The sequence below is a fragment of the Aulonocara sp. 'chitande type north' Nkhata Bay genome, linkage group LG2 (assembly GCF_057382095.1).
Source record: "Aulonocara sp. 'chitande type north' Nkhata Bay isolate Kocher_YH1m ecotype deep benthic linkage group LG2, A_spYH_male_GT1.1, whole genome shotgun sequence".
Taxonomy (NCBI): domain Eukaryota; kingdom Metazoa; phylum Chordata; class Actinopteri; order Cichliformes; family Cichlidae; genus Aulonocara; species Aulonocara sp. 'chitande type north' Nkhata Bay.
The window spans coordinates 6,580,263-6,598,600 of NC_141345.1; the positions used below are offsets into that span (position 1 = coordinate 6,580,263).

General features: G+C 42.0%; 2 protein-coding genes across 5 annotated transcripts in view; one reads left to right on the forward strand and one right to left on the reverse strand.

Annotated features, from left to right (window-relative positions):
• The first annotated feature begins 6,839 nt into the window (after positions 1-6,839).
• On the forward strand, positions 6,840-13,836 carry LOC147337368 (ubiquitin-conjugating enzyme E2 2-like). Of its 3 annotated transcripts, XM_086304359.1 has the most exons (8): positions 6,840-7,268; positions 10,840-10,903; positions 10,992-11,023; positions 11,303-11,380; positions 11,508-11,613; positions 12,619-12,712; positions 12,823-12,873; positions 13,382-13,836. In XM_086304359.1, exons 1-7 carry the CDS (start codon positions 7,245-7,247, stop codon positions 12,869-12,871), a joined length of 447 nt encoding a protein of 148 aa, XP_086160485.1. In that variant the 5' UTR covers positions 6,840-7,244; the 3' UTR covers positions 12,872-12,873; positions 13,382-13,836. The 3 variants fall into 3 exon arrangements, with proteins under 3 accessions (XP_086160485.1, XP_086160495.1, XP_086160475.1); XM_086304369.1 differs by lacking the exon at positions 12,823-12,873 and having other exon boundaries at positions 6,854-7,268; XM_086304349.1 differs by lacking the exon at positions 6,840-7,268 and having other exon boundaries at positions 9,610-10,903.
• Positions 13,837-15,347: 1,511 nt separating this feature from the next.
• nfkb1 (nuclear factor of kappa light polypeptide gene enhancer in B-cells 1) overlaps positions 15,348-18,338 on the reverse strand; it is a 30,007-nt gene continuing 27,016 nt past the window's right edge. For both annotated transcript variants that reach the window (XM_086304391.1, XM_086304383.1), the window contains exons 19-24: positions 17,662-17,764; positions 17,353-17,498; positions 17,206-17,275; positions 16,901-17,064; positions 16,645-16,771; positions 15,348-16,560 (exon numbers count right to left, since the gene is read on the reverse strand). In XM_086304391.1, coding sequence (XP_086160517.1) covers positions 16,466-16,560; positions 16,645-16,771; positions 16,901-17,064; positions 17,206-17,275; positions 17,353-17,498; positions 17,662-17,764 — 705 coding nt within the window. In that variant the 3' untranslated portion in view covers positions 15,348-16,465. The remainder of the gene's footprint in view (positions 16,561-16,644; positions 16,772-16,900; positions 17,065-17,205; positions 17,276-17,352; positions 17,499-17,661; positions 17,765-18,338) is intronic.

An 18,338-nucleotide genomic window follows, 5' to 3' on the forward strand; every position in this document is an offset into this window, starting at 1 on the left:
TCTCTTTTATTTCTGAGGCATTTGGCCTCCATCACGCGGCCTTCCTCACCAACTGAAGGCAGGGAGCGCCATCTGTTGGACAGAAGGGTGGATTACACTGCCGCTCAAACACCAACCACCTGCTTCATTAATAACATCAGTGCTAAATCATCACGGTGCATTTAGATAAAGCAGAGTTCAAAGACACGTGTGTGATTATTCTGTGTGCCTGTAAATGAGACTCAGACGATGAATTTATCACGCTCAGCATACCCATGACAGGGGTCTGCTTATTTCAGTGGACTCAAATATTTATTTCAAATAAAAACTCATTTCAAATATTTCAAACAAAATTTATCCTGGGTAAAAAAGCGAATGAAGCTTTTGATGAGCATTAACATCCTCACATCGACCCGTACATGTTTCAGTGTAAACTCTCAACAGCAAACTTTCTGGCACTTTTTAGATCAGTTAGACTCAGTTACACATTTATGCAGTGGCTCCACAGTTTAGCGCTTTAAACATTCCACGAACAAGCGAATGACCTCAGGTTCAATCCTGAGAGAAGACTGAGGGGTTCCTTCTGCTTTGATTCTGCCACATCAGACACGCAGAGCTACTGGCTGGTTCTCCCAGCACCACAGTACAGACATTCTGTCCTTAAGTAGAAGTACAAATACTACTGTAAAAATAAACTGCAGTGAATGTTGAAGTACTGATTCAACTTCTTTACTCAAGTAAAAAATGGTAAATGGCCTGTATTTATATAGCGCTTTACTAGTCCCTAAGGACCCCAAAGCGCTTTACACATCCAGTCATCCACACATTCACACACTGGTGATGGCAGCTACATTGTAGCCACAGCCACCCTGGGGCGCACTGACAGAGGCGAGGCTGCCGGACACTGGCGCCACCGGGCCCTCTGACCACCACCAGTAGGCAACGGGTGAAGTGTCGTGCCCAAGGACACAACGACCGAGACTGTCCGAGCCGGGGCTCGAACCGGCAACCTTCCGATTACAAGGCAAACTCCCAACTCTTGAGCCACGATTGCCCCAAAAAGTACAGGCTCTTAAATGTACCCAAAGTAATAAAGTAAAAGTAGCTCTTTGGAGGTTTTTTCTATTTTGTGCAAAGCTAACTGAACCTTGCTCTATATTAACATAATGATAAATTAATATCGGTAAATACAGACTTTAGTCTAATGTTTTTATTATAATTATACTCAGCTTCAATCTGAAAAAAAGAAGAAAAGTAAAAGTAACTCTATCTCCTGTTGCCTCCATTGTAGAGGGCCATTTTACCTCTAAACAGGAAAATGTGTGTAGTCAGGGGTTAAAGTGGATTCAGCAGGTGGGAGAACACTAAACTGGTTGTAATGGTTCAGTGTGGGAAAAATAATCATAACTCACAATAACTTCTACTGAGAGCTCCAGTAGATTTTCTTAGTGTGCAGGCTGTGATCAGCTGACCTGCTGCTCTTTGTGGATGTACACAAATGAATTCAAGCCTTTAAATAACACAGTTAGTCTCCCTCAGTTTGATTTCTAGTACGTTTCACAATATGAAACAACATAATCTCACATGTACAGACGCAATATGTGATTTAACAACATGAGGGCTTACATGTGAGCTTTAAATGAGCGGTCCTTCACTTTAAATCTAACCTCTTTTCTTCCTCTCCTGTCTTTCTTATCTTTCTCCATCTCTGACTAAAGTTAGCTCTTTCTTTTCTCTACCTGTGAAATACAGTAGCTGGGTCTTTAGTAGTGATGGGATTTCCGGCTCTTTTTAGAGATCTTTTGGCTCGGATCACTAAAAAGAGCCGGCTCTTTCGGCTCCCAACCAGCTCTTCAGATTGTTTTGTTGCTTTCATTAATTTATTATTAACAATAATATAAAATTATACACAAAAGGAATTACTAATGTAAAAGAAAGTGGTTTTATTTATATATGTTTATATATAAATATATGCGGTGGCCCCTAGAGACAAAGCATATACAAACTCCAAAACACATTTCTAGCGTTAACTGAACTTCCAAAACAGAAATACCTAGATCACTTAAATTACACAATTGAAAGCATGTGTGTATTGTTTGTGTATTTATACACAGGCACTCATATATATTCAAATAATTTAAAAAAAATGTTCATTTACCTGTTACTACCACACACCAAATCCGGTCATTGGTAATTCCTGGCTTGTGTAGCCACTAGGTAACAAAGCTCAACACTGCCCCTAGCATCCTGGAGCACTTCTGTTGTGTTTTGTATGTGTTTTGAAGTTTGTACTGTTTTGGAGCTTGTATGTGCTTTGTCTCTAGGGGCCACCGTAAATATACCTTTATTTATTCACTCCACATAAAATGTAATAAATAAATCATATAATACAAAAACCAACAATTCACATTTCAACTTTTAACTATTTAAATTTTCAGCTTTTTCCTTTTAAACAAATTTAAAGTGAAACAACACAAAACACTGCAAACCACAACACAATTAAATATAAACTAAAATATGAAAACAAAAAGAACATGCATATTCTCTGTCATATGAACCTGCATGAATAAACTTTCTGAATCCTTTATCATCTGCAACTGAAAATAGTTGTGGACAGGGCTGGACTGGGACAAAAAATCGGCCCGGGCATTTTGACTAGAGACCGGCCCACCAAAAATGTGACGTCATTCAGAGGTAACTTGTGGCAAGAGGTACTAGCCCATGCAGGCTTTCAATTGAACTCAGTTACACAGCGATAAAAAGAAACACAAAAAATAGCAGGTGTTGTGCCAAAAAGTGATTTCCGGTATTTGCCAAAAACTGATTGCTCGTATTTAAATTGCTATAAGTAACTTGTTGGGCTATAATATGTGAAACATATGTCAAATGCATCCCTCATGGATGACATAAAGTCATCTCTCCATCTCCATCGCTCTCTCCTGCTCTTTTATTTCTCTCTCTTGCTCCATCTCTCTCTGCTGCTCTTCTGTCTCCTCTGTCACAGACTTCTCCACTTGATGATAAATCAGCCTGGTGCAACATGTAAGGATTGGCACAATTTGTTAAGATTTTGAGGAGTTTGAGAAACTAACCTTAAGCATAAAATAAAATTTACTATCAGTAACTTCATAGCACCCGCCCAGCAGTATATAAACTCCGTCATGCTAGCTAGTACGCAGTACCAGTTATTCTAAGCGACTGTAAAAAGTCAGCACAACGAAAACAAACTACAACTAAACTTGGTTTATATCTGACACAGATAGACAGCAGGTCATAACTTCTTACCTGAAGTTCAGTTCCTCTGCCACTATGACCGGCGGCCGCCTCGGGTCTCTCCTCCTCTTGCCTCCCCTTTCCCTTATCCACCTGCTGGTCTCCACCACTTGCTGATGTTGCTAAATCTGTGGAAGCTATGCCATAGTTATTTTTACACATTTGGCAGCGTCTGCCTGAAGGGCTTGTTTCTTTTTGGCCCTAATTTTTTCTGCACCTCCTTTCCTTTTTTTGTTCTCCATTTTCTTTAGTTCGTCTATAAGATTGCTAAACAAGGGGGAGGGTGCATCCGACCTCCTCGGCTGTAATTGGTCCAGCCCAGAGTCGATCATGACCAATTGGCCAATCCAACACCTTTCATTATTTATACCCTTCCAAAAAAAAAAAAAAAAGTGATCGGCCCATAAAAACAAAAAATCGCCAGGCGCTGGCCAGTCCAGCTATGGTTGTGGATGATTACTAGTGATGGGATTTCCGGCTCTTTTTAGAGACCCGGCTCTTTCGGTTCGGCTCACTAAAAAGAGCCGGCTCTTTCGGCCCCGAACCGGCTCTTCAGGTTGTTTTGTTGCTTTAATTAATTTATTATTAACAATAATATAAAATTATGCGCAAAAGGAATTACTAACATAAAAACAAGTGGTTTTATTTATATATGTTTATATATAAATATATGCGGTGGCCCCTAGAGACAAAACACGTACAAACTCCAAAACACATTTCTAGCATGAACTGAACTTCCAAAGCAGAGCTACTAGATCACTTAAATTACACAATTGAAAGCATGTGTGTATTGTTTGTGTATTTATACACAGGCACTCATATATATATTCAAATAATTTAAAAAAAAAGTTCATTTACCTGTTATTACCACACACCAAATCCGGTCGTTGGTACTTGCTGGCTTGTGTAGCCACAAGATAACAAAGGCTCAACACTGCGCCCAGCATCCTGGAGCACTTCTGTTGTCTTTTGTACGTGTTTTGAGTTTTTATGTGCTTCTGAGTTTTTACGTGCTTCGGAGTTTGTACGTGTTTTTACGTGTTTTGGAGTTTGTACGTGTTTTTACGTGTTTTGGAGTTTGTACATGCTTCAGAGTTCGTACGTGATTTGAAGTTTGTATGTGCTTTGTCTCTAGGGGCCACCGTAAATATACTTTTATTTATTCACTCCACATAAAATGTAATACATAAATCATATAATACAAAAATCAACTATTCACATTTCAAGTTTTAACTATTTAAATTTTCAGCTTTTTCCTTTCACAAATTTAAAATGAAAAGAACACAAAACACTGCAAACCACAACACAATTAAATATAAATTATAATATGAAAACTAAAAGAACATGCACATTCTCTGTCATATGGACCTGCATGAATAAACTTTCTCAATCCTTTATCATCTGCAATCGAAAATAGTTGTGGATGATTACTATACCTTTCTAATGTTGTTGTCCCTGCCTCTCTTTCTCTCTCTCTGGCTCTGTTCCTGTGCTACTGAGTGTAACTACCGCCCCTCCCCCCTCTGCCCAGCGTAAAGCACAAGGCTCCCGTGCAGAGTGAAGCGGGAAAAAAGTGCGAGAGAGAGGCTGAGAGAAAGGAAAAGAAAAAAAAAACCCACGTGACGGCTCGCGATAAGGAGTCGGCTCGCGTCGTTCACGTCAAAGAGTCGGCTCTAAGAGCCATTTCGTTCGCGAACGACCCATCACTAATGATTACTAGACCAGTGGTTCTTAACCTTGTTGGAGGTACCGAACCCCACCAGTTTCATATGCGCAGTCGCTGAACCCCTCTTTAGTGAAAAATAAAATATGATATTTTCAAATTCAAGACATAGATATGTTTTTACTGGTGCACAAAATTAGCCGTGCATGTCACGGTGGAGGCTCTGCCGAACCCCTGAGACCGACTCGCCGAACCCCAAGGGTTCGATCGAACCCAGATTAAAAACCACTGTACTAGACCTTTCTAATGTGACGTTGCTGTCCCTGGCTCTCTTTCTCTCTCTCTCCCTCCTGCTCTGTTCCTGTGCTACTGGTGTGTAACTACCGCCCCGCCCCCCTCTGCCTGGTAAAGCACAAGGCTCACGTGCAGAGTGAAGCGAAAAAAAGCGCGAGAGAGAGTGAGAGAAAGAAATAAAACCCACGGCTCTCGATAAGGAGCAGGCTCGCTTCATTCACGTCATAGAGTCGGCTCTAAGAGCCATTTCATTCAGGACTGACACACTCAGTGATTAAACTGCCAATAACCATCTGGAACAATAGTGATCAATAGATGTAACAGAATACTCAACTCCCCAAAAAATTAAAGTCAAGTGGAGATAGAAGCAAGGAATTTTTAATACTTCCACTTCCTTTTATAACTTATATTATAACTTATTTTATTTGTTCTGTTAATTTGAATGAACGGGCTTTTTTCCCTCAGACTTCAATGAAATAAATGTTTTTAAAAACAGCAGAAAATATGATTGTTGTTAACTGCTGTGAAAATATTTGAAATGTTGTTTATTTTCCATATAAAACCTTTTTCTCTGTGTGAATGAGCAGATCATACTTAAATAAAGACATTTATTTTAACAAAAATACAGTAATAATTAACAATTTCTGTAGTGTTAGGTTGCAACCAGCAGTTATCATTATTACCAATAAAATAAGCCAACTAATAAATATATGTTTCCTTTAAAACAAAGTAAATAAAATAATCCCCATTTTCAAACAATCTTTTCTTGAATATTAGTAAACGCAAATGAAACTGCCTTTGTTGGCATGTGTGGAGGACCCCCTTAGCGACTTTTTTTCTAAAAAGCGACTAGCGACTTTTTCTGGTGTTATTGGAGACTTATTTATGACGACTTTTTGACGTGAAAGCACATATTGCTCTTACTCTCAACAAGCAGCGGGTGCTGCCGTGGGCACCTCGCCGGTGCCAAGGCGCTCACGGGCGGAGGATAGTCCTCCCCCAGCTGCTATCAGGGCAGGAGATGTTCACATCTATGCGCCCCAACTGCAAATGAATCGCGCATGAGCGAAGCCGCTGCTCCAGCGCTGACTGTAGCAGTCAGTTCTTATTTTACTGTTATGTTGTTTTGTGGATCACAAGGTTTAAAACTACTTATAAACACACACACAAAGTAACTCAACCAGAGTGCCTATTTCAGGTTACCTACTACTACTCACCACAGGAGTTGCGTTGGAATTGTGACATTAGACATACAATAATTGCTAAAAGAAATTTTATTTGTAGTTCTAAATAAATTCTAAATGCATTTAGGACGTTTTTACTCACTTTATGTCTCTTCCACGATGTTATTTTTCCTCTCCTACAATGTAGGTTACAATTACATTAGCATGACCAATTATGCAAATTAGGTGATGACGTCATTTGAATGGTAAATGGCCTGTATTTGTATAGCGCTTTTCTAGTCCCTAAGGACCCTAAAGCGCTTTACACAACCTGTCATCCACCCATTCACACACACATTCACACACATTTAGCGACTTCTAGCAACTTTTAGGACAGCCAATAGCGATTTTCCTTACTGAGGAGTTGGCAACACTGCCTCAGACCTCTGTAGCAGGTGGCTTCGGCCCTGCTGATGCCAGTAGGTCTTCTGGATAATAAACAGGGTCGGAGTGAGACCTCCACCCTATCGGTGGTTCTTATTTGGTGTCCGGAAACAAGGTCGGAGTGAGACCTCCTGTTCCCGGTTGTCTGACAGCTGCTCGGTGTGTAACGGAAGACATTTTGAGCTTTCGGTGGTCCCGGGGCCGTTATCGGAGTGTCAGCCTGAAGTCGGGGCTGATGTGCTGGACTCTGCGACGTGAAAAAGTCGAGCTTTAACGGAACATCGCTGCAGTTTGTGTAGCCAAGCTAGCTTAGCTCACAGCCGCACAGCTAGCACACTCCTAGATGCTAGTTAGCTAGCGACACCTAGCTGGCCTCCTCCTCCTCCTGCACCTCCTCCTCGACAACCGGTCCCTTCTCCGCAGACATAATGGCTTTAAAACGAATTTCTAAGGTAACACACCGCCCTCTGTTTCACGTTTATTTAACATCGTGTGTGGCGTTTGTGTGCTGGGAGCTAGCAGTTAGCCTGCCTTCTGCACTGCAGCTGCAGCATTTCGCATTAAACCAGGTGAAATGCAGCTCCGTGCAGCCGCACAGTGAGTCGTGTTTTATGTGCTGGAATCAGCCGCACTCGGGGGCAGGTTTGAGCCGAGAATCAGCCTCAGTGCGGGTCTTTCGGGGTTCAGACCTAACGATGGTCCAGGCCTGAAGCTGCTCTGCTCTTTGGTTCCTTTTAAAATAAACTTGGTTTCTTCTCCGTGATTCCTGCTCGGTTCCGCTGAGCTCATTAGCTGTCAGAGTTTATTACGTTATTACAATTACTAACCCTTCTTTTTTAGTCTCTCCGTCACATTTACATATACACATTTTTATTCCTTTGCATTTCTCCGGCAGCTGTGATTACAGTTGATGGTTTTCACCCACAGACACGAAGAGTTTGTAAATGTGTGTTTGTGTTCACATTAAAGTGCATCTCTGCAGGTCTGTCCGTCAGGGCCGAGGGACCCTGCTGTGTTTGGACAGGTGAGAGCAGCTGACGCTAACCTCCAGGTTGCTGCTTTCAGTCCAGATGCTGACAGATGTCTTTCTACCCCTCATCCTGAATACCTTCATCTCCACAAAGTGCTCACAGTGTGACGGTGTTGCCAATTTCCAATGTTGGTAAATAGACGTTAGTGAGCAGGATTTACAAAGGGGTTATAGATAAAAGAAAGAAATTATCTGCAAGAATCTTAACAACTGTGTTATTTTACCTACATTATAACCAGTCCATGATTTTTGGTCAATTATAACATCTTTATAGATCTATTTTTATACTTGTTGCCAGATCTCTTTTAAAAAAAATATATTTTTAATGTAAATGAGACCTTTGAAGTCGATAAATGATATATAAAAGTCACTTATTGTGGCTTAAGATAAGATAAGATAGAACTTTATTAATCCCTCGGGTGGGTTCCTCTGGGAAATTCGACTTCCAAAAAGCACAGCAACGACCGAAGTTACAGTTACAGAATTGTTATATATATATATATATATATATATATATATATATATACACACACATATATATATGTGACAGGAATGTTGTTTGTAGCTCAAGAAATATTGACGTCATTCACGAGGAATGCATTTTACATGTTTCACATTTTATAGGTCAACAAGTCGTTTACAGCAGTTTAAATACAGACGATCACGTTTTGGCACAAGCTGAGCTGTAGATGGACAGATGTTGGTGTTTCCATACAGAATGTGAATCAGTGAGACCGCAAAACGAGGAAAGCTCACTTTTTTGAGATGACTTCTATGCACGGACCTAACGTCAGAAATCAGTTCTCTCTGCCCGAGAGTCAGTCTTTGGAGTTCAGGGCTCTTCATGTTTTAATTCTTTTTTTGCTGTTTTCCTTCCTCCTCTCTATATATTTTGTTTCATTTTGTTCTATAAAACAATAACATAAACAGATTTTCGTTTGCTAGGAAATCTGAAATGTTAGGCGATGAAAACAGGAAGCAAAGAAATCGCAGGATTTTTCCCAGAAAGTCGTCTTTCCAGCTGTCGCAGTGGCTCTCTCTGTATAATCTGGTTATTGTACAGAGGAATAACTGAGCTCCACTGAAATGGTGGTAAAGGCCAACATGATTGTGCACTCATGTCTTCAACATGGCTGCTGAAACGACACCAAAGCCTGGCGCCCTCGATGGCGAGCGTAAACTACAAACGCAGAGGTGGACGCTGACCAACCAAGATGTCGCGTCTTCACCCTTCAGCTTATCAGGAAATCCATACAAACATCTCTACAGGGGAAAACAGTACTCATTAGACATAATGGCTGTTTTTACTGAGCGTGCTCAGTGAGGGTCTGCTGTTAGGTTAAATGTGTTTAACATAGCCAGGCTTAGATCAGTGACAACGGGAATCCCAGCGGCGCTGACTGCTGTACTCGGTTAAATCAGGCTCTCTGCTTCATACTCTTGTTGTGCTTATGGGCAATTTTAAAGATAATTTTATTTTTTAAATGCACCTTATCCAGCAATATTTAGCTTAATTTATTTTATTTACTCTTTATTTTCACTGATGTAAATTTAGTGTATCTGTAGGCTATTTAAAATTTAGAAAAATACAATTTTAAATAAATAATAATTTTTTAAAACTTGTTTGTTTTAATGTCGACAGCATTTCAGATGTTTTTATTTATTTTAATTTTGCCATTTTTAAATTTAAATCCAGCATAAAATTTATTCAAAGTATTTTTAGTGTTACTGGTGCACTGTTTATTTATTTCATTCAAAATAATTGTTCTTAACTTTAGTTTACTGGAAATATAAATAAATAAAAATGGAGGCAGTGAGGAGTTTTTAAGGAAGCGTTTTTGTGCTCGCCTCCTAAACTCGGCCGAACCTGAAAGACGAGCCGTGTGCGCCTCGCCTGTATGTCACATACCAACACACACACACACACACACACACACACACACACACACACACACACACACACACACACACACACACACACACACGGCAGTTTGGCTTCAGGCTGGAAACACAAACCACCTGTCCTATGACAGCCATGACAGCCGTGTGTCTTCTCGGCTCTTCTGTCAACGGTAAAAATAGACTCTGTTGCTTACACATCAATAAAAGCCTGAGTGTGTCCGAGTGTTTTAATGCAGCCTTCACACAGGAGACCAACCTTCAGGCTTTTCAAAGTAAATGCCTCTTATTTATTTCCTTCAGAATAAAGCTGTGGTCACGCTCAGTTACTTATTTGCTAGAAGAATAAAAAGTCGTTTTAAAGCAGCTCAACAGCCACTTGCATTAGAAACATCAGAAATGATCGCAGATCTCAGCAAGGAAACGCTCGGCGGGTTTCTGAACTCTCACACAGACGCAGTAACATTTAGAGTTTGATTCACCGCTGGCCAAGTTTAGCCCGTAACCTGACAACTTCACCGCGGCTATTTCAAGTCCTGACTGCTGGATTCAGACATCTTTAAAGGCCTGGTCTCCACACAGGACACACGAAGAGGCCGCTTAACTGTAAAAACACCATTGGAGGTAACCTTCGCACCAAAACTCAAGGAACTCAAAGAAAACGAGACCTTACACTTCTTCCTCATTAAAATTAAAATGCAATTAATCAGTCAGCTGAGCGTGCTCGGTGAACAGTTGGCAACATGTCGGCGACGGCTCTGAGCAGGACGTCAACAAGTCTTTGCAAGCAAAACATTTTAAAAAAATGTAGTTTCTTTTTTTCTTACACTGAGTGGCAGCAGCAGCCTCCTCCCAACCAAACTGGCTGCGGGGAGGTTTTTGGTGTACAGACTGGTAAACGGCGTTAACCACTGCAAGCCACTCGCCATCTGGTCGTTAGAAACCCATGGGTCTGCTGATGGGTTTTTATTACCATATTATCTTTTTTCATCACATTTTCAGTACAGCTGTGAACTCGATGTGACCAACATCAGTAAATGTCCTCGTTGCTGATGTCAGTCAGCAGGGCTTTAACGTCTGTCGTTCCTCTGCAGGAGCTAACCGACCTGTCCAGAGATCCTCCGGCTCAGTGCTCCGCCGGTCCTGTCGGCGAAGACAGTAAGACCACTTTTCAGTTTTCTTTACGCAAAAGTTCACAGAGAGGAACGAGTGTGCTGCACTAACCCTCGTCTCCTCTTTTTTACAGTGTTTCATTGGCAAGCTACTATTATGGGACCTGTAAGTATCAAACAGCTGCTCCGCCTCAGAGTTTGGAGCTAAAAACTGCAGTTAGTTTGTCAAAACAAGCACAAACTGAAAGCCTAGCTGAGCGTGATTCTGTGGGAAACGCTGCAGTCGTGTTTTTTGTAAAACCTGAATCCACAGAACTGCTGCAGGTGTAACGGCGCCGGAGTTCGAGCCGATTCAGGGGCCGTTTCACTGATATTTATACAAACTGTTGGCAGTGACGTGGTGTGAGCATGTGAGTGTTTAACCTCTCTCTCTTTTTAACTGCAGCCTGACAGTCCCTATCAGGGCGGCGTATTTTTCCTGACTATTCATTTCCCTACAGATTATCCCTTCAAACCCCCCAAGGTAAAATTTTTATTAAACCTTTGAAGCCTTTTAACTTCCTTAAAATTAAAATAAATAAAAAAAAATTGAATACATGTCTGAGATTTTGAAGTGATGCTAAATCGTTTCGGTTCCTCTCCCCGCTCAGGTCGCCTTTACAACGAGAATTTATCACCCAAATATAAACAGTAATGGCAGCATCTGTTTGGATATATTGAGATCACAGTGGTCTCCAGCATTAACTATCTCTAAAGGTAAGAAACATTCATATAAACGGCCAAATGTTTCTGTGTCTGTAACCCTGAAATTGAGTTTTTAAATCTGCTCCCCTTTGGTGAGAATAATGAAAAGATGTGTGAAATATATTTTTTTTTAGCTTTAATTTTCTTGTAGTTTATTAATAAAGATTCTATAATTAGGCATCTCATTTATAGATAGCGACTCTAACGCTCCCGTCAGAGGGAGACAAATGGTTAAAAACTTCTGTCCTGCAGTGATTCTTTACTGTTAGTACAGGTTTTGACCAGTAGGTGGAGCTGTTTGGTTGTAGTTTCACCTTGTAACAGGTAATAATGATATTTACATCAAACAGGTTTGTTCACAGAGCAGAAAATAAAGTTTGAACCTGACGCTGAAATCTGATTTTTAAAGCATTTTCATCCTTATTTATTTATTTTTTTACCTTATGCGCAATATTACTTTTAATTATTATGCTATTATATTTCCATTTACTCATATTTATGTATGTTAAATATTCCTGTTACTTTAATTTATTTTTCTGTTAATATTATAATTTTTCCATTTATTTTTTAAGAGTTACAGTTTTTTATTTTCAACTAATTTAAATAATTTTCCTGTTTATTTTTTAAATGTACTATCTTACTTTTGCTTTGCTCCTGTATATACATTTCCCTGAACATATGCATTTTCTTTTCTTTCTTTTCTTCTTTGTTTTCTTGCTGTCGTTGCAGGTGTGTCTGTATGGAGGCCCACAGCTGCCAAAACTAAAACAATTAAAATTTTAAAAAGTAAAAAAAAAAAGAAGAAGAAGTAAATAATAAATAATGAAGCAAATGAAATCAGTATAATAAATACATCACATTTTCATAATAATTGTTGCCTATAATGTGATGTGTTTGCTTGTTTGTTGGCAGTTTTTGTCCCCCATACAGACTCATAATCACTCAGTCATGTGTGAAAAGCAGGAGCACGCTGCAGACCTCAGAGCTGCTCTGACTCTCTCTTTTCCCTCTCTGCAGTCCTTTTGTCCATTTGTTCTCTGTTATGTGACCCGAATCCCGACGACCCGCTAGTGCCAGAGATCGCCCGCATCTACAAAACAGACCCTGTGAGGTGAGTCCACACCTGTTAACCTGCAGGTAATCGGCTGCTCAAAGGACGAGGAGAGCGGCTTCTAGCCTAGCGGGAGGTTTATAACCGAGTGTCCTGCTGCTTGGTCTCAGGTATAACAGACTAGCCAGGGAGTGGACAGAGAAGTATGCCATGCTGTGAGGGTAAGAGTGAAGCTCACCTGAGCTGCCTGCTGATTCTGTGTCTCAGACGCACGTTGAAGCAAATAAAGCATGACTGCAGAGTTTTCTCACTGCATGGAGCGCAGGTAGGGACGACCTGGCGGACGTCACAGGGAGAGAAAATAACGCAAACCTAAAGACGTGAGATATAATAAAACTCACACATGTACAGGTGTTATGAAGGGGGAAATTATCTATAGAGACCAAACAGTTTGTGTATCGGGCTGTAAACATGTTTATTTCTGTGGGGACTGACTCACTGCTGGAGCCTCTGGTGGGCGTTAGAGGAACTGCAGGTGTTGCTGCTTGAGGAGCGTCCTGTGTTTAACAGTTGGGGTAAACTGCACGTGTGGCGAGTGGGAGTAAAGCGGTGACAATGATGTTTTGTTTCCTGTGAATGGCTGCAGGTGGATTTTGGTCTGTGTTTCTCAGGCATGGCATCGTCCTGCAGCCTCTCCCGCCTCCTCACCTTTTCTCTCCCTCCCTGCAGGTACAACAAGACGGCTCAGGACTGGACTCAGAAATACGCCATGTGATCTGCCTCCTGCTGTTTTCTCATGTGGCCACGCCCCCTCTCATCCACCTGTAACAGCAATTTGTTCACCTTTCCTTCCCGTCCCATCCTTTGATTTTTATCGCTTGTCTGTTTGGGTTTTTTCTGCTTTCCGGGTGAAGGGCTGAGACTCTGAGCCGTCAACGTGCCAACTGAGAAACCAGGAAGCAGAGCGGACTCACTGCTCCTGCAGATGAGACCGCTTTTTAAAAAAGAAGAAGAAGAAGGCTTTTTGGTTTCTGTTGTTTTTAGACCGTTAGAGCCGTTAGTTCATCCATCATCCAACACTGTTGTCCTCTTTTTGCACTGGAACACAAACCGAGCTCCCCGCGGCTGATCGATCAACTAATAGCTCCGTGATGGTTTTTCTCAATAAAGCTGAACAAATTGCAGCTCCTGTTGTCCTGTTTTCATTCCAGGGAATCACATCCTGCTCTGAGACTCCTCCTGATGAATAAAAAAGTCTGTTTCTGCTTTGCTCACAGGTGGAAGAATGGAAACAGACTCTTTTTATTCGTCACAAACACAAGCGGACTCTGAGAGCAGGAGCCGCTACCCTGACATCATCAGCCACGCTCAGAGGTCACATGAACGCCGTTATCAGCGAAATTAATCCTCCTGCTCAGGGAGGTTAAAATCGTTTCACACTGAGAGAACAGACAGATCACAAGTGGTTTGGACTTTCTGTCAGTATAAGTCACACATTAAATCCCATTCATTAAGAAATACAGAGCAATTTCAACATAATGTCACAGTTTTTCTACACAATGAAGAAATGCTGCTTAAATTAAATAAGTGTAAAATGACAAAAAAAGGTTCTGGAGGCTCATTAGCCAGACTCCCCAGGAATTACAAAACAACTAAAGAATAAAAAAACAGGAGCTATTATGTAATTACTTCACAAAATAGAGTGAAAACATCTCACATGTTAAAAACTCCAATGTAACGTCTTTCTTACAGAGCAGAGCTGCTCAATTCTAGCCAAAAAATCTCAAACTGATCATTTTGGTGATGATCAGTCATGGTGATCATGATCACTGTGGATTTATGAAGCTTCAGATTTACTCGGGATTCCTTCGGACTTTGTGATTAAACACAAAAGAGTGATGTAGAGTCATAACGAACAAAAACAGCACAGTGATTTGATCTTTTTCTTGTTTTCAGAGTAGCTGGAACACAAAATTGTAAAGGAAACAGAAATATAATTGCACATCTGAAATGTTTCAGAAAGAAAATTTTAAGAATTTAACTCAAGCTGAAGGACGTTCAGACTTTTTTTTCGTATCGCAGCTCAGCTTTCAGCGTTTCTTTTCAACATGTCATGTTTTTAACCACCAGGGGGCGGTGTTTAAATGTTTACCCCAGGTCTACCGCATCGCCCTGGACTCACTGCGCCGTCTTGTGGTACAAAGTGTTTTAACTCTAGTTTGTATCTCTTCATCACAGATCAAAGATGTTTGGGACGTAAAGCCTTTGTGGTTATTTCTTCTCGTTTCGCTGATATCTTCAGTGATTTTAGGAGGTTTTACCAGTTTTATGAACACCTCCATAAGTTCAATACAAGTTGTTTTTGTTCTGGTCCTTTATCTCTCCGGATGGATGCTGAGACTCATCGTCCTGCTGCAGGATGAATCTGGGATATATTCAGTATAACTGGAGGTACTGGACCTAACCATTGTCTGGTCACGCTGGGTTAGCTGATGTTAAACTGCATGATTATAGTTCAAAATAATCCTTTATTTCAAACTGAGCCTGTGATATACTGAGTGTTTAGCAGTCTCCAACACACACAGTTGTCATTATCAGAAACTCTTACCATGTTTTCTTTTCAACACAACATCTCAGCTTCTCTGGATAACTCCACAGCTGAGCAGGTGAGTGGAAATAAATCACAATTTGAATATTTATTTTAAAAAAACAATCAGATTTTATTTAAAAAAAAAAGGTTAAAAGCTCATGTTTGACTGTACAGTGCAGGGCAGGAACATAAATATCATCTGCTGGATTACAGAAACAGGAACAGCAGCTACCCACAGCTCTGGACTACCTTTCCCACAATGCCTTACATTTCGTTTCTCTGAGTTTCCCCTCAGCACTCGTGCCACAGAATAAAATCACGAAATAAAAACCAGGTTCAGTTCATGATGACGTCACGAGAGGAAAACATATCGTCATTGAAATTTTAGAGAGTAAATAATACTTTAAAAAAAAGCGCCAGGAGGAGAGTTTCAGATGTCGGGGGGGTGTCTGAATAAAACGCGTGATAATCTGTCCGTGAAGAGTCTGCTCATGCTGCCCAAAGCGACCACTTTATTAGGAACACCTATGCGAGTAAACTGTAGCTGTAAACCAACAGGAAAAATAAGATTAAGATCCTCACATCGTACAATGGCTGTGGCAGGTGGATTAAAGTTATCAACCCATGAGAGGCCAGTTTCATCACCATTGTGGTAAACCTCTCTTTAATCTGAGGTGTCATCACAGCGCGTTTCTGCCCTCTGATTAACACCAGACGAGTAACAGATTACAGAACATCTGATCCTTTACAATCGTTTCAGTTTCGTAGCACCTTTTCTCTGCTGGCGGCTGCAGAAAGAACAAACTGTGCGAAGCGTTCAGCGGTTGAAGTGAACAGAAAACCCCCCAAATCCACAACTTTACCATCGAATCCACAGAAAACAGAGCGCGCCTCAGGAGGAGACGTCAGCTTACCAAGGCGGGGGGGATTTTTGGTATGTTTTTCCTTTATTGGCTCCTCGGGAACAGAAGCTGCTCCCCGTCTTTGCTGGAGTGTCGTGGCCAAAAAAAAAAAAAAAAAAGTAAAAGTTGAGTTTGACTGTTTTCACGCGCTACAATCAAGTTTTCTTTTGACCCTTTTTTTTCTACAAACTGGTTTAAAAAGCTCAGAGAAACTTTCAGCCCTGAACCCATCACGAGGACGAGCGTCGCACTCGGTCCAGAGCGAGTCGAGGGACGACGGGTGGATGGATGGACTCAGCTGGAGGTGGACCGATCAGATCATTACGCCGTGGAAAGCTCCACCCCACTGTCGCAGACCCCGCTGTCGATTCGAGTGTCCACTTTCAGTTCCTGAACCCGAGCGCACAGAAGCTCGCCTGCGAACACAAACGCAGCTCAGTGACTCGTGGTCATTTGACTTGGCAGTCGGTGTTACGTGCACGTTATGTGCGCATGCTCACCACTCATTGCGCTGGTGGCCGGCGCTTCCTCGCTCTCGTGCAGCGCCTCCTCCAGGACGCTCAGTGCTCTGCACTCGCCGACTGACCTCAGAGCAGCCAGCAGCTCCCTGATCGTTCCACCGGAAACCTGCAGGAGAGACGGGAAGCAGTTTATCCACAAAATCCTCGAGGGGGCGTTTCCCAGGTTTCTGAGAACATTCAGATGCTGGAGTGTGTGTCGGAGTGTGTGAGATCGTGTTTTGTGTGTGTGCGTTACCTCGTAGCTGTCCAGCAGGGTTTTAGCGGGGGAGGGGCTCAGCCTGAAGGCCGTGTTAAGGATCCCGAGACCCAGACTGTGAGCCAGATTCTCCCAGCATCCTTCACTCTCCAGAGTGCCACACAGCGCCTGCTTCACCTCTGTGTCCAGGCTCGCCAGGTCGCCTACACACGCAAACATGTCATCAGCAAACCGATGCGCCGATGTCATGATTTTGTATTTCGTGGTTATGAAACAATGAACCACGTCTAACACGGTGGTCAATCACAGGGTAATAAAGTGTCCACGTGTGGGGAGGAGCTCACCTTGAGGAGGGACGAAGGCCGTTTGAGGTGTTTTTGGTTTGTATTCTTTGCCGTTCAGAAGATCCCAAACCTGCAAACACACACCTGCGGGTTCATTAATCTGCTTCGTGTCGTGAGGTCCACCAGAGGCTCAGAAGCTACGTGTACCTGAGGGGTGGCAGCCATGTTGAAGGGAGTTGTCCCTGGGATGTAACCTTCATCTTCCTCCTCCTCGCTCTCCTTTTCACAGCTCTCCTCCTCATCCTCCTCCCTGAAGAACAGTGGCTCAAAGTTCTCCTTCTGTGGGTCTGCACCTGAAAAGACCCAAATACGAACTTATTAAACACGAGATCAGGACGTCTCACAGGCTTCGTCCTCTTCAGAAAGGAAGCCGTAAGAAACGATGGGGCCTCAGGTGGATGCTAGTAAATGAGCTCCTGGTGAACAAAAGAACTCTGAGCTTTAATAAAAATCTACCTGCAGCCATGAGGAGAGCCGTGAGCTTGACAGAGCCTCGACCCGCAGCGATGTGGAGGGGGGTGGAGCCATTAAAAGTGCAGCAGTCCACCTTGGCGTTTCCCTGATGGCAGAAACACACAAACAGCACTTCATGCAAAGGCAACTCAAAGGTGAAGTTACATCACACAAAGATTCCTCAGCACTGAGACGCCCACCACTGGTCGTCATACACTCCATCGGTCATCTGATCCTTCATCAGTTAAAGTCAAATCAAGGAGAGAGAGAACATCAGCATCTTCTTCTTAATAACATTAAAAAACTTATTTAGGACTGTTTGACCACCTGATCAGTTCAGGTGTTAAAGGCATGTCCAACTGAGACACTCTGGAGAGACTGTATCTCCTGGCTGACTTAGGAAGGCCTCCCTGTCCACTCTGAGGAGTTGGAGACGAGGCTACAAAGGGTTTGCTTACACTCCCCAGTCAGCTGGACCCACGTAAGCCTATGAAGCTAAACGGACAGCTTTAGATATCAGAAAAATATGTAATAACTTTAGCTTTAGTGGACTGTCCAATCAACAGTTACCACTCCTAATCATTGCTGTTAGGGGAGGTTGTGGTTCCTGGCTGAAGAACTCCAGATTTCTTTGTCAGTATCTTTTAAAGTCACTTTTAAAGACACATTAGGATCTCGTT